We start from the raw sequence: 20,750 nt of genomic DNA, 5'->3' as shown, positions 1-20,750 counted from the left end.
TCCCTACCATTCTCTTCTCAGGATTTCAGGTATGCTTGCTCACACCTCCAGCATGATTTTATTCAAACTAATGGTCCAGGGCTTGAACCACGGTCCACTATGTGGGAGTCAAGTGCCTTCACTACCACGTCACCTATGTTCCCAACTCAACGTAATGACAAGTGGTTGAGATGACAAGTATATTAACTACTTTGATTTAATCATTACACATTATAATCATATAGAAAAGAGTTACACTGTACCACTGGATATATGTACAGTTACTATATGTCAATTTTAAAAAAGTATAGTAGTATAGTAGCTTTATTTACAATAATGAAAACTGAAAGCACGTCAGATGTTCACTAACAGGAGAATAGCTTAAAAAAAAAGAGAAACTGATATATTTACCCAATTAAATAATATTGAACAATAAAAAGGAACACATTACTGATATATACAACATAAATAAATCACTAAGTTAAAAGAAAACTTAACATAAGAGTGTTTATACAGTGATTCCACTTATATAAAATTTCAGAACAGGCAACACTAATCTATGATGAAAATAATCAGAACAGTGGCAGCTTTTTTAAGGGCATGGAGTCAAGGATTAACTAAGAGGGTATATGAGAGAACTTTGTGGGAGGATGAGAATGTTCTACATATTTAAAGGGTTTGAATTACACAAATTTAATCATTTGTCAAACATATCAAATGGTAGACTCAAAATTTATGCACTTCACTGTGTAAATTTGACCTCAATCTTCCCCTACCAAAAAACTCCCCACAAAACTAAGAATAAACAAACAAAATATCAGAACCATAAACAAATACTGAATTCTAATAAATAATATGCACGCTGAAGGAGTAAAGAGCACTGATGTTTGCATGCTTACAAGTGAAGAGGACTGATGTCTGCAGCACCTTTAAAAATACATTAAAATAACATATATGGACTACTGAGTACATAGAAAGAAGAGCAGGTAGATGATAGATATATAATAAAGCAAACAAAGCAAAATCTAGAGGCTGGCAGTATATGGGTGTTCACCATGTAAGTTTTCAGTATCTTTCAAGTTTTTCATAATAAAATGCTAGAGAAAACACTTTTTTTAAAGTCATAAAGGAATCTGAAGTTCCCTATTACTTCTGCGTAAGTATATATATTTATGAAGATGTTCTTCTTAGATGTAGGATTAAAACTAACATGTTCATAAAACAATGGGTAGTTCTTAATGATTTGCTCATCAAAAATGGTATTTCTCAAACTATGATGTTTGACAGTAGTTTGAGAGATTATGGCTTAAGATTATACTCTGTACTAATAAGTAGAACAGCCTGCTGCAACGCAAAGAAATTATATCTGAAAAGGTCATTTGTCAGTTACTTAAAATATATCCCATCACAAAAATGTCATGAATACACAGAAGTTGGTTTAACTCATAAACAGAAACATATAATACCTACTACTCAGGAAATTATTTCTTTGAGAAAATCTATTCAGAGTTCTGACTTGTAATGCCAATACTTTTCTTTTTATTTCAATAAGACGGTGAAAGACTCTGGGCCTTCTAAATTTCTAACAATGGATCAGTACCAGGGTGTCTTCAAAAAGGTCATGGAAAAGGCATATTCTGAAAATATTATACATGGATTTCAACATTGTTTTTGAATGTTTTGAAAATAAATTCATACCTTAATTCCATTCTTCCACAAACTTTTTGAAGCCCCCCGCATATATAAGGGCTCCAGGAGAAAAGGAAGCACATTAGAAACAAAGTTACATTGAGTTTTGGAGTAAGGACAGTGATGGCTAAGCTTGGCAGGAGGACTGAGTTGGTTTCTATGTTGAAAGAGTATGTGGGGGTAGGTGAAACCTAAAAAAAGAGTTTTGGCTGTTGGGTATCAGAGAAGCCAGAGGTTGCTCATGAGGGTAAGGAAAATCAGTAATTATGAGGCACTGGCAGGCAGAGTTTTATACCAATGCAGTAGGAGAACTGGGAAGTCCTGGAAATATACTGGCTATAAGTCAAGTCTATGGCTGGGACAAACATTTGTATTAAAAAAAAATCTATAAGTTAGAGTTACTTAGGAAAACAGAAATATTTAAGTAAGTTAGGGTTATACAGCAAAACAAGTGTTTTGATAAATTTCCCTCTTGTGCTTATTGCTATACTACTATCCATGCTAATCCTTCAATTATTGTACAAAATCAAGAAGGAAGAAGGAATCATAAATATAGTGACATATTTAGTGGTAATATACTTTTAAGAAAATAATTGTATTTCATTGAATGGAGAGATAAAATATACATAAACTCTATTCTCAAGAAATTTTGGATTACTAATAATCTATCTTCCTTATTTGGTTATTTTTTGCCATTACTACATTGTATATTTAAAAAAATAATAATTATTTTAAAATTTATTTATTTTTTAGAATTTGACCAGAGAGGGACAGAGAGACAGAAAGAGAAAGAGAGAGAGAGAGAAAGAAAGCAAGCCACCAGGTCTGAGAATTGAACCATGGTAGGCCATGTGGGAGTCCAGTGCCCTTAACCACCACCACCTGCCAGCCACACTACACTGTACTTGTAAGTAACAAATTTTAGTTCCTATACAACTAGCATTCATATTTTGTTTTGTTTTGAGTAGAGATAATGATCAATTTTTTCTTTTCTTTTACCAATAGCAAATAACCCTTCTCCTCCATTCTCCTCTCAGGATCTTAGGCACACACGCACACGTGCCTGGCGAGTTTAACTCACTGGGTTTAGGACTCAAACCGTGGTAGACTACATGTCTAGCAACATAGCCATTACGCCAACTGCTGGTCCCCGTGATCACTTTTTTAAATTGCTCATGTAATCATCGCCAAAGGAATCTGCAAACAGTTAATATATATGTGCATACTGAATATGTCAATAATACTGCTTCCTGTTGACTATTAGAGATTTTCTTCTCTAGATTTTAATAATTTATATAAAATCTTTTGCTTCTAACACTAACATAAAAGTAAGACTAGATTAGTGTTTAAATTAGATTCTTCAATAGTAACTTATCACTTAAAGAACAGTTAATATTTTTTTCTTGACTATTACAAAGTAACATAGAGTAACCTACCTGCCCATGACCGGAATGTTGCTATAATGCCCATTTTACTGGCTAGAAACCGTGCTTCTCTGTCTTCTCTGTTGAGGGGTTGAAGTAACAAAGAGATGAAATGTTAAGATAAGATGCTTTTCCTGCTACTATATCAGAATACGAGGTGCCATCAGTTAATGTTTAAATATTTACATCATGAAATTAAAACAAGATGTTAAACAAAGATCAGCTGTATCCAAAGCAAGCTCCTCTGCTATAAACTGATTCCCAATTTAAAATACACAAATGGGAGTACAATGTCTTAACCACTACACTACCTGCTGGCCCCTAAACAATAATATTTTAAAATGAGCTTTAACTAAGCTCTGGAGGGAACCAGTCTGCTTAACAATCATCTATGTCACAAGGTTGTCACTTAGCAAAGAAAATTACCATATACTTCTTACTACATGTATCTTCTCTTCACGTCAAAATCCTCACCCCAAACTTATTTCCGCATTTTCAGCAAGCCTGTTTAAGAACTTATATAGACATTAAAATGTAATTAAATAACTAGATACTATTAACATTTTCAGCTACTTTGATTATTAAGTATTCAACTTTCTTATTTGTTCCTTGCTATGTAATAGTTTTGACAATCATCTAAGCAATAGAATTATTTAATATTTGTGAAATATTTTTCATGGTTGGCTTTTGATCAGTTTCAATACTTAATAACAATTTTTGAACTCTTTATTCTACCCCATTCACCATTTATATACACCTGGTAAATTGTCCAATTTTCCCTTTGCCATCTTTTTTTATTTCCCAGTTAAAATTTTAACAGTTGGGAGCACAGAGAAATTAGAGCCCTGGAAAGTAAAAAGAGTAGGAGCAGTGATAGAAAATTAAATCAGAGGACAAGCTGTGCTGCAGGCAGGAAGATGCCACTGCTTTATGGCTGGGGCTGTATGGGAGACCCAGGTTTGGTCCTCAGCCCAACCTAAAATAGGACAGGCACAATAGTGCGTGCCTATAGTTCTAGCTAACTCAGAATCTGAGACAGGAAGGATCAGGACAGGGCAAGATCCTGTCAAAAAGACTTATCTCCTTTCCTCTCTCTTGAAAAATGAAACTATTAAAAAAAGAAAAGAAAATTAGAGAGTAGTGACAGCTATCTGTAGCACTAAAGTGAGAATACAACCAAAATTAAAACGGGGGAGAGGGTAAAAGAAGGAAAAATGAGAAAGACACTTGTGATTAAGCCTTCAGTGTTTCTTCTCTTAAAAATGTTAGTCATGGGACCAGCAGGTGGCATTGTGGTTAAGGTGTAGGACACTCCCACATGGCCAACCACGGTTCGAGTCCTGGACCTGGCGGTTTCCTTTCTCCCTTTCCTTCTCTCTCTCTCTCTCTCTGTCCCTCTTTGGTCAAATTCAAATAAATGAATGAATAAATAAAATTAAATAAATAATAATTTTAAAATGTTAGTCATATACTTATATTAATTGCCTGGTATTCTTTCTCTCACCTATTATATAAATGGGGCATCTTTTAAAATCACCAATTTCCCTATTCCTTGATCATAATGTATCCTTATTTGGCCTACCATCTATCTGCTCAAACTCTTAAAAACTTAACAAAAATACAGAACACCAAGTAAAAACAGGATTTTCATGTAACCTGACCCTTGACTTAAAAAAAAAAATCTCTATATATATATCTCTCTATCTCTACCTATCTATACACACACACACACACACACACATATATATCTAGGTTCATCTCTTGCTCACTGAGGTATGAAGGTATGAAGAATTCTAAAAATGGCCCTGTCTCAAGATTCCATGCCCTGACCTCTGGATCCTGTAAATACGATAAGCTACCACTGCCATGACTGTCATGACATTTACATTATATGGCCTAGCACAATAGAAGATAGGGAGATCATCTCTTAGGCTTGATCTGATAAGAGAGTTTTCTCTAGCTCCTGGAAAAAGAGGATATCAGGAGATTAGAAAGATTCCAGGCATTGTTGCTGCCTTTGAAGATGGAGGGGTCATATGCCAAGGAATGCAGGTAGACTCTAAAACATGAAAGTAGGTCCCAGCTGACAGCAAGCGAGGAAACAGACTTCAGTTGTACAACAAAAAACTAAATTCTGTCAACTACCTGAATGAGCTTGGAAATGGATTCTTTATCAGAGCCTCCAGACTTTTGAATGAATCAACTATGAGCTAAAATGCTATTATAAGCTATTATATTCATAGCAATTTGTTGTACAGTAACAGAAAGTTCATATACTCTCCATAAATAAGAAGAATGTTTGAATATCATAAGAAGACAAAGGAGAGGAGAGGCTTATGTATTTCAATTTATAACCAAAGTTAGCAGAAATAATTTTGAGAAGTCTTAAACAGAGGACATTTATTTTGATTTCTTAGGTCATAATATTAGTATATTAGGGTGTGATTATGACTCCACAATGATGGGTATAATTAAAGATATGAAATATTTTTTTCCCCCAGGTTTTAGTTTTGTTTTGTTCTTGCCATGTACTCAACAGAGAAAAGGAGAGACAGAGACAGAGAGGGGGAAAGAGAGAAATCAAGCACCCCCACCCCTTGTGGGGGATGGCCACGCTGCAATCCCTTCTCCTCCATCTTCCTCTCGGGACTTTGGGCATGTATGCACACACTCCTGGTGTGAGTTTGCAGGGCTCTGGGTCTAGGACTCAAACTGCAATCGACCGTGTGGGAATTTAGCACCTTAACTACTATACCACCTGCTGGCCTGTGGCTCTACTATTTTTAATTCAAAAGGAAAATGAAATACATTATCTTTGTTCAACAAGATTCCAAAACTTAATGAAGAATCTAAAAATATATACAGTTGATCCTTAAACAAAACAGGTTAGAGGAGCTACCCCTTCTGCTCTATCTATATACACACATACATGGTTGAAAATCAACATATAAATTTTGATTACCCCAAAGTTAACAACTAATAGCTACTGCTGACTGGAAGTTAGTCAATTAACACATACCCTGTATGTTATATATTGTATTCTTACTAAAGTAAGCAAGAGAATAGAAAATGTTATTTTAAAAATCAGGAAAAGGGAAAACAGACCAAGCTGTAATGGCAAAAGTGGTAAGGTACCACTCTGTGCTGCTGGAAGTCATGAAAAAGAATGAAGGTTTGGAACCTGTTTTAATCTGAGCATGTATGGCAAGGGGAGTCCATGATCCTGGCTGGCTAAAAGGCATGAAAAATGGGGGAGTAGACAACAGTATGATATTACAGGTGCTTGTCTGTCTGTCTCTCATGAAATAAAATAAGTTAGAAAGAGAGAGAGAGAGAGAGAGAGAGAGAGTACATTAAAAGTACTGTACCATGTTTTCTGATATATTTACTGAAAAAAAATCTATATATAGGTTGGACTGTGCAGTTAAATGCCAGGTCAGTCAAGGATCAAGTGAACTATCTATCAACATAAGTATGTCTACAATCCAACAACCCTACAAGAAAAACACCTCACAACGTATTTATTGAAATTGTGTCATTTGCAAAACTTCTTAGGTAGCGCTTTGATTGATTCCTGAATCAATTTAATTATAACTTTATCTCTGAATATCTAATGAACATTTGCTTTCCTTCCCAAAAAGAATAAAAATTACACCGCCTTACTTCTAGAAGATGATCTTTATTCTATCTCATTTCCCTATAATCTTACTATAAAATTCCACATCTTACAACATTTTGCTAATTCATTTCTTTATTTTATTAATATTATTATTCATACATTCAATTGCTATACATCATTTAGATTGTAAAGAGACTTTACCAAACATGATGTGCACATCAGTCCAGCCCAGTTGAGAATACTATACACATCCTCGTCAACAAATAAACCATAATGTGTCTCACAAGTGTCTTACCTATTTTTTCCCCAAATTTCCTTTCCTATGCTCTTCCTGTCCCTCTCTTTCCACTTTGTCTCTAGTGTCCATTACAATTTTTAATGCTGTTATGTTCTTCAGTCTTTCAGTCTTTACCATAGAGTACAGACAGTTGGTATATGTTAAGTGGAGACATACAATGTCCGTCTTTCATAGCCTGACTTGCTTTGCTCAGCAACAAATCTTCCATATTCATCCACTCTCTATCAAATTCCAGGGCCTTGTTTGTTTGTTTGTTTGTTTTTACTGGCTGAATAGTATTCCACGCAGTATATATGCCACAATTTTTCAATCTATTCATCTGTTTGTGGACATTTGGGTTGGTTCCATGTCTCAGCAATTGTGAATAATGCTGCAATGAATATACTTGTGCAAGCACTTTCCCAACTGATCGTTCTCCTGTCCTTTGGACAGATACCTAGGAGTGGAATTGCTGGGTCATATGGTAGTTCTATTTGAAGGACTCTGAGGAACTTTCATATTGTTCTCCACAGAGGCTGGACACCAATTTACATTCCCACCAATTGTATAGGAGTGTTCCCTTTTCACCACATTCCTTCCAACACATATCATTATTTGTTTTTTTAAATCTTTGCCATTCTGACTTGGGCTAGGTGGTTTCTCATTGTGGTTTTGATCTGCTCTCCCTTACATTGAGGGATATAGAGCATTTTATCATATGTCTTCCTTAGAGAGTTGTTTATTCAGCTCATTTTTCCCATTTTTAAATTGGTTTAATCATTTTTTTCCAGGTAAGTCACTGAAGTTCCCTGTGTATTTTGGTTATCAGTCCCTTATTTGAGGCACAGTTAACAAAAATTCTCTCCCATTTCGAGGGCTGTCGATTAATTACAGAGTCCTCTGCTGTGCAGAAACTTCTTAATCTGATGTAATCCCACCTATTTTGGGGATTATTGCCTGTGCTTTGGGGGTCTTGCTTAAAAAGTCTTTGCCTACCCCAATGTCTCCCAGAGTTTCCTCAGTGTTTTCCACAGTGGTTTTGCTGTTTGCAGTCTTAAGTTTAGATCTTTGACCCACTTTGAGTTGATTTTTGTCATGGTGACAGATAGGGGTTCAGATTCATCTTTCTGCAAGTGAATACCCAGTTTTTCCAGCAGCATTTGCTTAAGAGGTTTCTCTTTTTCCACTGAATTGACTGGTACTATCCTTTGTCAAAGATGAGTTGGTTTTATGTTTTGGGGTTTAATTTTGGGGCTCTAACTGTTCCATTGGTTCTCATGTCTGTTTTTGTGCCAATATCATGATGTTTTGATCATCACAGCTTTGTAATGTATTTTGGGGTCAGGAAGTGAGATGCCACCTACTCTAGGCTTCTTGGGCAGAATGGCTTTAGCAAAACGAGGTCTTCTATGGTTCCAGACAAATTCTATGACTATCTTTTCTAGATCTGTAAAGAATGTCTCTTGTAATTTTATAGGGATTGCATTAAATACGTAGATTAATCTGGGTAGTATTGCCATTTTGATTATATTAATTCTCCCAATCCAGGAACATGGGATGTCCTTCCACTTTTTAGTGTACCTTTCAATTTCTTTTTTAAGGTTTTCATAGTTTTTCTTGTAGAGGTCTTTGACTTCCTTGGTTAGATTTATTCCTAGGTATCTTATACTTCTTGTGACTATGGTAAATGGGATTATTTTCTTCCATTTTGTCTCTGTCTGCTTGTTGTTTGTATATAGAAATGCTATAGATTGGTTAGTTTTATATTTAGGTACCTTATATTCTTGTGGCTATGGTAAATGGGGTTACTTTCTTCAGTTCTGTTTTGGTCTACTTGTTGTTTGTATATAGAAATGCTATAGAATTTTGTAAGTTAATTTTGCATCCTGCCACTTTATTGTATGCATTTATTACGTTGAGAATTTTTTCATGAATACTGTTGGGTCTTCTGTGTATACAATCATGTCATCTGCAAAGATAATTTCAACTGTTCTTTCCCTATTGGAATGCCTTTTATTTTATTCTCTTGCCTGATCACATTGGCTAGGACTTCTAGTACTATACTGAATAGGAGCAGAGAAAGTGGGCAGCCTTGCCTTGTACCTTGTCTTTTCCCCATTCAGTATAATTTTAGCTATAGGTTTTTCATAGATGGCTCTTATGCTGAGAAACGATCCTTCTATGCCACTTTTACTGAGAATATCAATGATAAGGAAAGTTGTATTTTGTAAAATGCTTTTTCTGAATCAATTGAAATGATCGTATGGTTCTTATCTTTCTTTCTTTTGATGTGCTGTATTTCACTTATGGTTTTGTGTATGCTGAACCACCCTTGCATCCCTCAAAATAAACCTACCTGGTTGTGATAAATAACCTTTTTTATATGCTGTTGAATACGGTTAGCAAGTATCTTGTTGAGAATTTTTGCATCTATATTCATCAGATATAGGTCTTTAGTTTTCCTTTTTTTGTATCCTTATCCGTTTTGGGAATGTGGGTAATGGAGGCTTCATGGAATGAATTTGGAAGAGTTACTTCCGTTTGGATCTCTAGAAACAGTGTGAGTAGAATGGTTACCTCTTCTGTAAAAGCTTTGTAAAATTCAGCAGTGAAGCCATTGGGACCTGGACTTTTCTTTGTTGGGAGGCTATTTATTACCGATTCAATCTCCTTGCTTGTTATAGGTCTATTCAGGCTTTCGATGTCCTCCTGGGTCAATCTTGGTAGATTATATGTGTCCTGGAATTTGTCCATCACATCCAGGTTTCCTTCTTTGTTGGTATACAGTCATTCATAGTATCCTCTAATGATGTTTTGCACTTCTATTATGTCTGTTGTAATGTTGCCTGATTCATTGTAAATTTGATGTATCTGGTTCTTCTCTTTTTAATTGGTCTAGCTAATGGTGTGTCAATCTTGTTTATCTTTTTCAAGGAACCAGCTTTTGCTTTCATTTATTTTTTGTATAGTTTGCTTATTTTCTATTTCATTTATTTCTGCGCAAATCTTTGTTATTTCTTTTATCCTCACATTTTTTTGATTTTTGTTGTTTTTCCAATTCCCTGAGGCATGATGTCAGGTTGTCATTTTGCCACTTTTCCATCTTTTTCTTGTTAGCACTAATTGCTATGAACTTCCCTCTTATGACTGCTTTTGCAGTGTCCGATAAATTATGGAAATTAGTGTACTCATTATTTGTTTCCGTGAATCTTTTGATTTCAGTCTTACTCTCTTCAGTAGTCATGAAGTCATTCAGAAGTAGGTTATTTAGTTTCCATGTATTTGTGTATTTCTGAGGTTTTTTTTTTTTTTCCCCTGAGATTAATAGCAAGTTTAATTCCATCATGGTCGGAGAAGATGCTGGATATAGTTTCTATACCTTTAAATTTGTAAAGGCTGGTTTTGTGTCCTATCATGTGGTCAATCTTTGAGAAAATGCCATGCAGGGCTGAGAAAAGTGTATATTTTGTGGGTTTTGGGCAGAAAGTTCTATAGATGTCTATCAAGTCCATCTGATTTATGGTATCATTTAGGTCCTGAATCTCTTTGCTTGCTTTTTGTCTCGTTGGCCTGTCTGAAGGAGATAATGGGGTGTTGGGATCTCCAACAATTATTGTGTTACAGTCTATCTCTCCTTTTAGATCTAGCAGTCTTTCCTTTACATATTTGGGTGTTCCTGAATCCAGTGAATAGATATTTATATGTGTTATATCTTCTTGGTGAATTTGCCCTTTTACTACAATACAATGCCCTTCTTTGTCTTTTTATTTTTTTAACGGTTTTTGTCTTAAAGCCAATTTTGTCAGAAATCAGTATAGTGACTCCTGCTCTTTTTTGGTTTCCATTTGCATAGAATACCTTTTTCCAACCCTTCACTTTTAGTCTATGTATGTCTTTATCCATGAGATGGGTTTCTTGTAGGCAGCAGGTGGAGGGTTTCTGATTTTTAATCCAGTCAGCCAGTATGTGTCTTTTGATTGGTGAATTTCATCCACTGACATTCAACGTTATTATTGATATTTCCAGACTTGTCCCTACCATTATATTGGCTATATCCTTGTTTTTTATTCTCTTATTGCTGTCTCTCTCTGTGTTTAGTTTTCTTGATATGGTACTCCTTTCAGAATTTCTTGAAGAGTTGGTCTGGAGTTGGTAAATCTATCAGGTTTTGTTTATCTGAGAACATTTTTATTTTCTTTTCCCATATGAAGGATAATCTTGCCGGGTATAGTATTTTTGGTTGAAATTGCTTTTCATTTAGCACTCTGAATGTATTTCCCCATTCTTGCCTTGCTTGCATTGTATCTGATGAGAGGTCTGGTATTAGCCTGATGGGATAGCTTTTGTAATTAATTTAATGTTTCTCTCTTGCCAGTCTTAGTATCTTGTCTTTCTGTGTTGTTTTGGTCAATCTAGCTATGATGTGATATGGAGAGGATCTTCTTGAATTGATTCTACATGGGATTCTTTGTATTTCTTGGGTCTGGGTGTTGGAGTGCCTCTCTAGACTTGGAAAGTTTTCTTCCAGGATTTCGTGGAATACATTATCAATGCCCTTATTAGATTCTTCACCTTCAGGAATACTAATTATTCAAGTATTTGGGTGTTTCATGGTATCTAGTATTTCTCTAATATTATCCACAGTTTTCTTGGCTGTTTTCTCAGTATTTTTGATAATTTTTTTCTAGGTTATTGGTTTTGTCTTCTACTTCCAAAATTCGATCTTCTTCATGGTTCAACCTGCTTTTGATACTTTCCAGGGAGGTTTTAATTTCCTGCATTACATCCTTTATATCTAACAGTTCTGTTTGATTCTTTAATATGGTGTCCAATTCTTCTTTCATATCGTGGAAGGACTTCTTCATCTCTTGGAGCTCAATGTCTCTCTTCTTTTACATCTCATAGAATTTTGTTATCATAAATATTCTAAATTCTTTTTCTGACATTTTGGCAATATCCTCTAAATTTTTCTCTACTTGGATACAAGTTACAGTGTTCCTTTGCTGGAGATGTATTACTTGATTTTCTCATCCTTGAGGCTCTTCTCCAATTTTTAGTCATTGGTAATGTATTCACTTCTGGCCAATTTGCTGGAGAAGGATTCTGTGACTGTGAGCGTGTGTGTGTTTCCCTCACTGTGAAATAATTTGGCGCTATTTTCTCCCTTCTACTGTGTCCTCCAATGTGGGAATCACAGGAGGAGTTTTGCAATTGGATATATGAAGGAGAATTTCACAATTTTTGCAACCACTACAGTGAGGTGCAAAGAATTCTCTAAAACTTTGTTCAGATGTTTAGCTACTATGCACACAGTCATCTTTAGGCAGTGGGTAAGGGCTGAGCAGTGAAACAGAAAACTAAGGTTAAATAAAAACAAAGTAGGCAATAGAAATAGGGAGAAAAAAGAAGGAATGTACTAGAAGAAAAAGAGGAAAAGACAAAAAAAAGAAAAGAAAATGAATCACTTTGCAGAAAATGAAATTTGGTTGAAAATGAAAAACTGCGGTGTGCTTGCGGTTTTAGCCCAACACAAGCTAAGGTGAAGATGCCTGTCCACTTTCTGTCCTAGGTGAGGGACAAAGAAAGAAATTAAGAAGAGAAAGGCACAAGCAGGGCAGAAAAGCTGTTTTTTAAAAAAGAGGAAAAAAATAAAGTTAGAGGGATAGAGAAAAGAAAGAGGGGGCTGCCTACCTACCTGGCTAACATTGAGGTCTGGAGTTGGGGCCCCTGGCTGGGGCTAGCTTCACAGCCCTGAAGCTGAACTCAGAGGCCCAATACAGGCTAAGGTGAAGATGCCTGGCTGCTTTCTATCCTAATTCATTTTACTATGACAACTCTTCCCTTCATACTGTCACTTCATTATTTTAGTTTCTCAATGTAATTATGCTAATATATATATACAACAGAAAAAAGAGATCTAGGTTTGCTAATGTAGTCTATCATATTTGTTAAAATAAAAAATTAACATGTAAATTTAAAAATCTTTCTTTTAATTTTTTTTGAACCACAGTTCATTATGAGAAAAGTGCAGCAGAATTCCATGAAATGGAAAATTTAACTCATAAGGCAAACCTATAAGCTCTAACATTAATACACCACAGTACTTACTTGAGCTGTCCTTCAGCTGTGTCTGGACTATGTCTGTAGTGAAAATCGGTATAGGGTGCTAAAATCCGCTAATTAAAAAAAGAAAAGCAGAAAAAGAAAAGAGTCTTTATTATAGGACACATTCTTCAAGAAGCCAAAGCAGCATAACAACACAATACTTCATGATGCCGAGACCATATAGGAAAGTCCTAGGTTTGTGGTCGGAGGTCTCCCTGTGTATACTAGGAAGGTGGACATGCCAATGATCCTAGCTGGCTGAGCTGTGGGTGGGATCATGGTGATTTCACTGAGTTCTGAATTTTAAGAATATTTTTCAGTACTAGAATTTCCAGATTCTTTTTGTATGTCTAATTACATATGGTAAAATTCTTTTACCTATTTTTTCCTCTTTTTGAGCAAATTAATTATGTTCTTTCTCCTCTATCTGGATTACCTGTGACCAGGTTTCTATAAAATGTTTTTCCTTTTGGGTTTCAGTCATATGGTCATGTCTTGTTGTATGACCACAAACTTCCAACTGGATATGAGAAACCATATATTTTATAAAATGTTCCAAGTGATGTTATCTTCTACCAGAAATGTTTTATTCTTTCCTCTGCTAGATATGTAGATTAAGGAGGCTGATTATCTTATCCCAATGATCAAATGAGTTAAACTGAGGCCACACTGCAACTAAAACCTAACTCTGGTTTTCCTGTGTTCATAAAGTAGGTCCTTCTAGTGCTTTCAATGAATTTATCAAATGTTCTTCTTAACTGTGAAAGATTGATTTTATTGGATTTTTTTGTTTTTAATCTTATAAATTTCTTAAGTTTCATCTTTAGATCTTTGGCTACCCATTCAGACAGCTTCAGCATTTGGTAAATGTGAAGAACAGGAAATTAGCTATAACTTATGGTCTACAGATGGCAATATTCCACTATGTTTTCCTGAGGTTTTAACATTTTAGCTTTTCTTTGTGTATGTTTTTATCTCAGCAAATATATAGAGAGGCAAACCAGAACTGTTCTGTGAACTTTTACATCTCGAGACTTGCCACTCCATACTCACATGACTGCCAAATGTTCTGGCCTTCTATTCATGTGCAGGTCATATCATCATCTACCTCTACCCCAAATCTGCACATGCATCTGTAGAGCTGTGGCACAACTCTCAAAGAATCTTGAATCCTCACTCCTTCTGGTCCTTATTATTGCTTTCACAGCTCTTTCATTTTTTAAGCATATGATATTCTTAATTCTTTAGCTTATCTTGTTTTTCATAGCAGGACTACCCTCATACATCCCAGAAGCATGATTTTTGTTTTTTAATTAAAAATTTAAAAATAATAATTAATTTACAACCTCTGCAGACTGTCTATTCTATTATTTTATTAAGTCCTCATTTTTTTTTCCTTTTGAAGTCAAAGGTATCATACCTGGCAGAAATAGAAGTCAGGATTTAAAATAAAAAAGATTTAATTTTTTTTCAGACTTAATTAACACACTCAATTTTTTTTTAAAGAGATTTTTGCTATAGGGCACATGTGCTCATGAGAGAAACAGAGAGATAGAAAGTGAGAAATCACCTCCTGGGGGGTTGACTACACTGAAATCCCTTTTCTTCCATTCTCCTCTTGGGATTTTGGGCACATATCCACATGCACTCTGCATCAATTTCAAGCCATTGGGCCCAAGACTCGAACTACAGTCAGCTATGTGGGAGTCCAGCAATGTAACCATTACGCCATCTACTGGTCCCAACATAATCAATTTTAACACGAGAAAAACTTGGGCTTAACAGTACAAACAGTAGTACTGAAAATAGTTTTATGTACGTAGAAAAGGAAATCAAAGTAGTAATTTGTAACAAATAAATTGATAAAATATAATAAAAATGATAACTATTCTCTTAACAGCAGACTCTTTACACTAAAGATGATAAAAGTAAAGATGATGATGAATAATATCCAAGGCAACCTGCATTTATTAAATATTTATTATTTATATGCCAGGTACTACATAGAGTATTTTACATATATTAACATATATACACACACACACACACACACACACACACACACACACATATATATATATATATGTATTACCTCCTTATTATAAGCTTAAAATGAGTGCTATTTGCTGCTATTATTCCTATTAACTATATCTAGTATTTAATCTTCACAATTCTTTAAAGTAAATACTATGACTTTCATTTTTCCTATGAAAAACGTGGATCCAAGAAAGCCTAAACAAGCTGCTCAAGGTCATAAAGCTAGTAGGTCATGGGACAATGAATCAAAATCAGGTTTGTTAAGTCCCAAATCTATGCTGTCAGTTTTTATGTTTTTCTTTCCTTGTTAAGGAAAAGAACCAACAATGTTTGTGGTTTTTAAAGAACATGATATAAGCAAATAAAGTACCATAATCTTTGAGGGTTTTTTGTTTATATAATGACTTTATTAATTTGTTGTATAATATATAGAAATTAAAACATCCTATATGTATTATCTTTTTATTGTAATCATTGCTTAAAGTTTAAAATTATAGTTTTTCTACTTGATAGGAAAACACTTAGAGCTATACACAGTATAAAATATTAACCATGCCAGTTTACTCCCAAATTACATGAATAATGTACTTGAAATCACTAAGAAGAATGTTATACATATCTGTTAGTTAATACTGTAGGCTCATATCAATTTTATAATCTGAAACATTTCTAAAAAGAGTTCTAATAAAATCAGCACTATGACATTTAAAATATTTCATAATGGGATGCAGACAGACAAGTTAGGAAATAATAAATCCTTTATATCCATAATTTCATACCTAAATACAAACAAATCTGTGATATAAACTTGCTCTCAATGCTATGGCAACAGACAACAATGTATATACTACATTCACATGAATAAACTATAGAATACAGTGCTTAATTTTATTCCAACCTTCACTACAGACTTTCTTAGAAAAAAGACAATCAGTACCCTTATTACTTCAGGCTAACTGTAATAAGCACTACTAAATTTTAGTAAAAAATTTTAAATGTATTTATAAAAACAGGTTTTTTAAAAATGATATGTTAAAAAAATAAGTATATATGATAATCAGTTGCTAATAAACTGCTTCCAAGTTCTGGTAACTTTAATATGGTTTAATAATTAGTGTAAACAACAGAAGCTAATCACATACAATTAATGTACTGAAGCCCTTAAAATACAAATTACCTTCTTAAATAGGTAAATATCTTTTTTAACCTTACTTGTAATATAATTTGCTTAGCAAATTTTTCATGAATACAAGAATAAACTTCATTCTGCATGGTGATGAAATATTCTGAAAAGTAATGCTTTCCATTCACTCCAAACTGAATGAGCTATAAAATATTGTTGACAACACTGTCTTGGTTAATTCTGGTTTCATAACTAACGTTGTGCTGCATCTATTAACTTCAAAATCATAAAGAATATGTATTTAAAATCAAATTTTAAAACTAGAAAAGAATATTAAAGTTCCTACCTCTAGTTCTACATCAGCTCGTACATATTGTCGAGTCTTTGGATGATTAAGGAGGTGCAAAATTGTAGTAATGAGGGCTTCATTTATTCGACTTAATTGGCAATCAATCACATTTTTCAAAATAGTGTTTAGTCCACCTCGAAGGGCCACCACCTCTGGATTCTGAAGTGCTAAAATAAAAGAGAAAAACTTAACATTCTACTGGGAATAATTATAGTAAGTAATTAGAAATCTGGATTTTCACTAAAATTTAACTTCTGACTTCAAAAACATTCTTAACACGACCAGCAGATGGCATAAGGGTTACATCACTGGATTCCCATGTAGTCAACCATGGTTCAAGTCCTGGACCCGATGACTTAAAACTCATGCTAGCTGTGTGCATGCATGTCCAAATGCCTGCGAGGAGAATGGAGCAGGAGGGATTATGGCCTGGCCATTCTTCCTTGAGGGTGATTTCTCACTTTCTGTCTCTGTCTCTGTAGAGCACACATGCTCTACAGCAAAAATCTCTCTTAAAAATCTAATCAATAACACTTGAAAAAGTGGTATCTTGTAATTTAAATAGTATCTAATAAAAATATACCTTCCCCAAACTTTGTTTAAAAAAATCTCTTTAAATTGTCTTTTCATATCCTTTGTCCATATTTTACTGGAATAATTTTTCTTTTCTATCAATTGTAGGGAGTTCTTTACACAGTGGAGATATTAGCCTTAAGTCTGTTTCAAATTTTTTATCTAATCTGTAATTTAACTTTAGATTTTGTGGAAAATGGTGTAATTTATCTCTTATTTTTATAAAACATACATATACATACTCTAATAACTTTAAGCTTCTTACTCTAGAAATCAGACATTCTCTTTGTAGGTGAACATAATCATGCATTTGTTTTAAAATGAGCTCATGACTCACATTTCAGTTTTTAATCTGTCAGAAAGCTAGAGTTTCATTAATATGATAAAACTCAATTTTTCTCCAAATGTTTAATTATCCCAGCATGCTTACCAAACTGATTTTTTTATACTTTATGATATAGTACATGATTCTTCATCAGGATCTGAAACACATGATTCCTTTTGATTTCTCTATCTCGATAAAGTTAGTAGTTTTTAAACTATTTATACATATGAAAAGAAAATATTTCCTTTCTTCTCCATTTATTCTTTTTCAAAAATGTTTTCATTTTTGGTTCTCTACCTTTTATTCTCCCAGGTTAAGTTTTAGAGCTAAGTATATTTTCTTAAACAAGTTATAATTACATAAATTAAAATGTATGATCTTAATGGTACAGTTCAATATATTTTAAACAATGTCTATACTCTATAACCAACTGAAGGTGAAGTTAATATGAGAAAGCTCCCTTACTGGCCAATCATGGCATGGTGGTTAAGGTAGGTGGATCTCAGAGAGTCAACAGTGCAGTTAGAATCCCAGACCAAATGGCTTGAGAAACATGGGGCACATATACATGTGAACCTGAAATCTCAATAGGAGGGAGAAACAAAGAGAAGGGATTGCAGCATGACCATTCACCATAGGAGATGTTTTCTCACTTTGATTCTATCACCCTCTCCCCCACCCTTCCCCAATCTTCCCCCATGAGCACACACACCCTCTGGCAAAATTTAAATAAACAGATAAAATAAAATAAAATAAAAGATCCCTCACATCACCTTCCAATGAGTCCATCCCACCCCCATCCCATCCCTACCAGCTATACAGGTAATCACTGTTCTCATTTCTACATTTCTAGATTCATTAGCCCTTCTTGAAAATTACTAAGACATACTTGGAGGTCAAAAGTACATCCAGGGGCCAGTTGGTAGTGTGTTGGTCACAGTGGCTGGATCACACATGGCCAACTGCTCTGTTCGAGTCCAAACCCAGTGGCTTAAAAATCATGCTCACTCATGTCCGTGCAAACCTAAAATCTCAAAGGTAGGGAGAGATGGAGCACGGTCATCCCCTAAGGGGTGTACTTTCTTACTTTCTCAGTCTGTCTGCCTGTCTTTCTCAGACTAACAAATGGAACCTCTGGCAAATTAAAAAAAAAAAAGCCTCAAAATGTTAAAACGACAGAGTAGTATTTGTAGAGATCCAGTATTAAGAACAGCATTAAATACTGATTTGAGATAAATATTCTAGATGTTAACAAAGAGATCTTTATATATGTGGGTATGTAGCTCTAAATTTCTAGTTTCATGAAAAAATAAATTGATAGGTTTGTATCTTTTCAGTTCTCTAAATAAGATTACACTACGTAAGACCTGTCTATTCCTTGTTTTATTTTGTTTTTTAACAAAACTACCTGCATGAGTCTTTTTGGAGAGTTATTTCATTAATGTTTTCAATTATTTCTATAGTTTTTGCTCTATCACATTTTATATTATTTGAGTAACAAAGTTAAAATTTATTCTGAAAACCTATTCATTTCAGTAAATTTTCAAATGTATTTAAAACAATTTCTTTATTCAATTTCTGGAAAGTGTGTGGTCTTGTCAGAGAGACATAGAGAAAGTAAAAAAAAGCACTCCCTAACAGGGTGGGATCATGCTGCAATTCCTTTCCTCATTTCTCCATTCTGTTGGGATTTTGTGCATAAACACATATATGCTCATTTGTTTTTCAAGCTGAGGGCCTATATTAGAACTGGGGTTGGCCATGTGGGATCTAGCTCTCTTAACTTTGAGGCAATGAGGCTGATTCTAAGAAAATTAAAAAAATAAAAAATAAAAAATTACTTGCTCATTTATTAATTTTCTAGTTTTCCACATATATTTCACTGTTTTCTTCTTCCTGACTAAAATAGTTTTGATAAAATTATCTATCTTGAGCTCTAATTAGAACTTTTAATTTTATTGTTGCTCTTCTCTTGCTTACTAGAAAATTTATTTTTTCTTCTTCATTTCTTGAGTTACATTGATTCACTTACTTTTTGATAATTAAAAAATACTGGTTCATCAGAAAAGTCATAACATATTTTTGCACAGAAAAATACTTTATGACTATTCTGACAACCCAATATTTTATAATGAGACGTTAACTGTGGCTAGAGCTTATCCCATACATTGGCATATAGTTAATTTTTTATTATTTTGTAAATTTCCTTAATAACATTTCTTATTTTGTCTCTAAATCAACAGGTATTGTGGGTAATATTTTAAAATCCTCATTGGTAGGGTTTGGTCCTGTTTTGATTCTTTGGCTTTAATTTATGTTATTATTTATTATCTCAAGAGGGAATGTGACCTACACGGCTTCTGCTTTAGGTAATGGGAAAAAAATATTATCTGTTCTTGTCATTTGAAATTCTTCTTCTTTAATAAATAAGTCTGAACTTTCAAAATATGGTGATCAGGGGACTGGCAGATGGCTATATCCAACTCAAGGTGCAGGAGTTAATCTGATATAATGGTTACATTGCTGAGATTTAGACAATTCTTATACTAAATATCATGAAGAGTCAAACTTTAAAATTTGTAGATTTTTATTTTAATACCATTTTTAAATTGTTAAATAACAAGTCCTGCATTTCTCCATCAGAAATGTTCTTTTACATATTTTAACCAATAACTAAAGAAATCATGTACTAAATGAACAATGAAACGTTACATATTCCAAAATACTATATTTTATTACTTGAAGAAAATTCTGACCTAGTTCACAGATAATGGCAATGCATGCTCGGACCATTCTGTCTCTTTCCTGAAGTCCATCATTTCCAACGGCAATTAATGAGTTGGCCACAGAACTAGGAAATAAGGAAGCATTCACAGTAATCATCTGTAACAGGGAGGAATCAGAAAAAGAAATTACTCTCTTCATAACACATTTTTTTAAACATTTTTTGTTCACATTGAGGTATTTAAGTCAAAAGAAGATTTATAAGATCCAGGCACTGATTTTAATCTTTTGCTTCATAAAACTATTTCAAATGATTATAGTAACTAATAATTGATGCAACAAATGTCGATAATAATTACTATGATTTTTCCCCAATATTGCAGACTATAAATTAGTAGAGAAGATTCTGAGTTCCTAAGTTATTCTATAATAGGAACTATATCTTCAGTAGCTTTTCAGTTCCCAAAGTAAATCAATGGTGACAATATAGTCAATGTATTAGTAAACTTTTAAATTTCTGGCACTC

General features: G+C 34.0%; 1 protein-coding gene across 6 annotated transcripts in view; it reads right to left on the bottom strand.

Annotated features, from left to right (window-relative positions):
• Positions 1 to 20,750, bottom strand: part of RICTOR (RPTOR independent companion of MTOR complex 2) — an 88,092-nt gene that overhangs the window by 40,876 nt on the left and 26,466 nt on the right. For all 6 annotated transcript variants that reach the window (XM_006156301.3, XM_027774873.1, XM_014590831.2 and 3 more), the window contains exons 5-8: positions 20,257 to 20,383; positions 16,600 to 16,769; positions 13,097 to 13,164; positions 3,105 to 3,172 (exon numbers count right to left, since the gene is read on the bottom strand). In XM_006156301.3, the coding sequence (XP_006156363.1) occupies positions 3,105 to 3,172; positions 13,097 to 13,164; positions 16,600 to 16,769; positions 20,257 to 20,383 (433 nt within the window). The remainder of the gene's footprint in view (positions 1 to 3,104; positions 3,173 to 13,096; positions 13,165 to 16,599; positions 16,770 to 20,256; positions 20,384 to 20,750) is intronic.

This window comes from Tupaia chinensis, unplaced genomic scaffold (assembly GCF_000334495.1).
Source record: "Tupaia chinensis unplaced genomic scaffold, TupChi_1.0 Scaffold000489_1, whole genome shotgun sequence".
NCBI lineage: Eukaryota > Metazoa > Chordata > Mammalia > Scandentia > Tupaiidae > Tupaia > Tupaia belangeri.
Note: the sequence above shows the minus strand (reverse complement) of the source record. Positions and strands in the feature narration are given on the sequence as shown.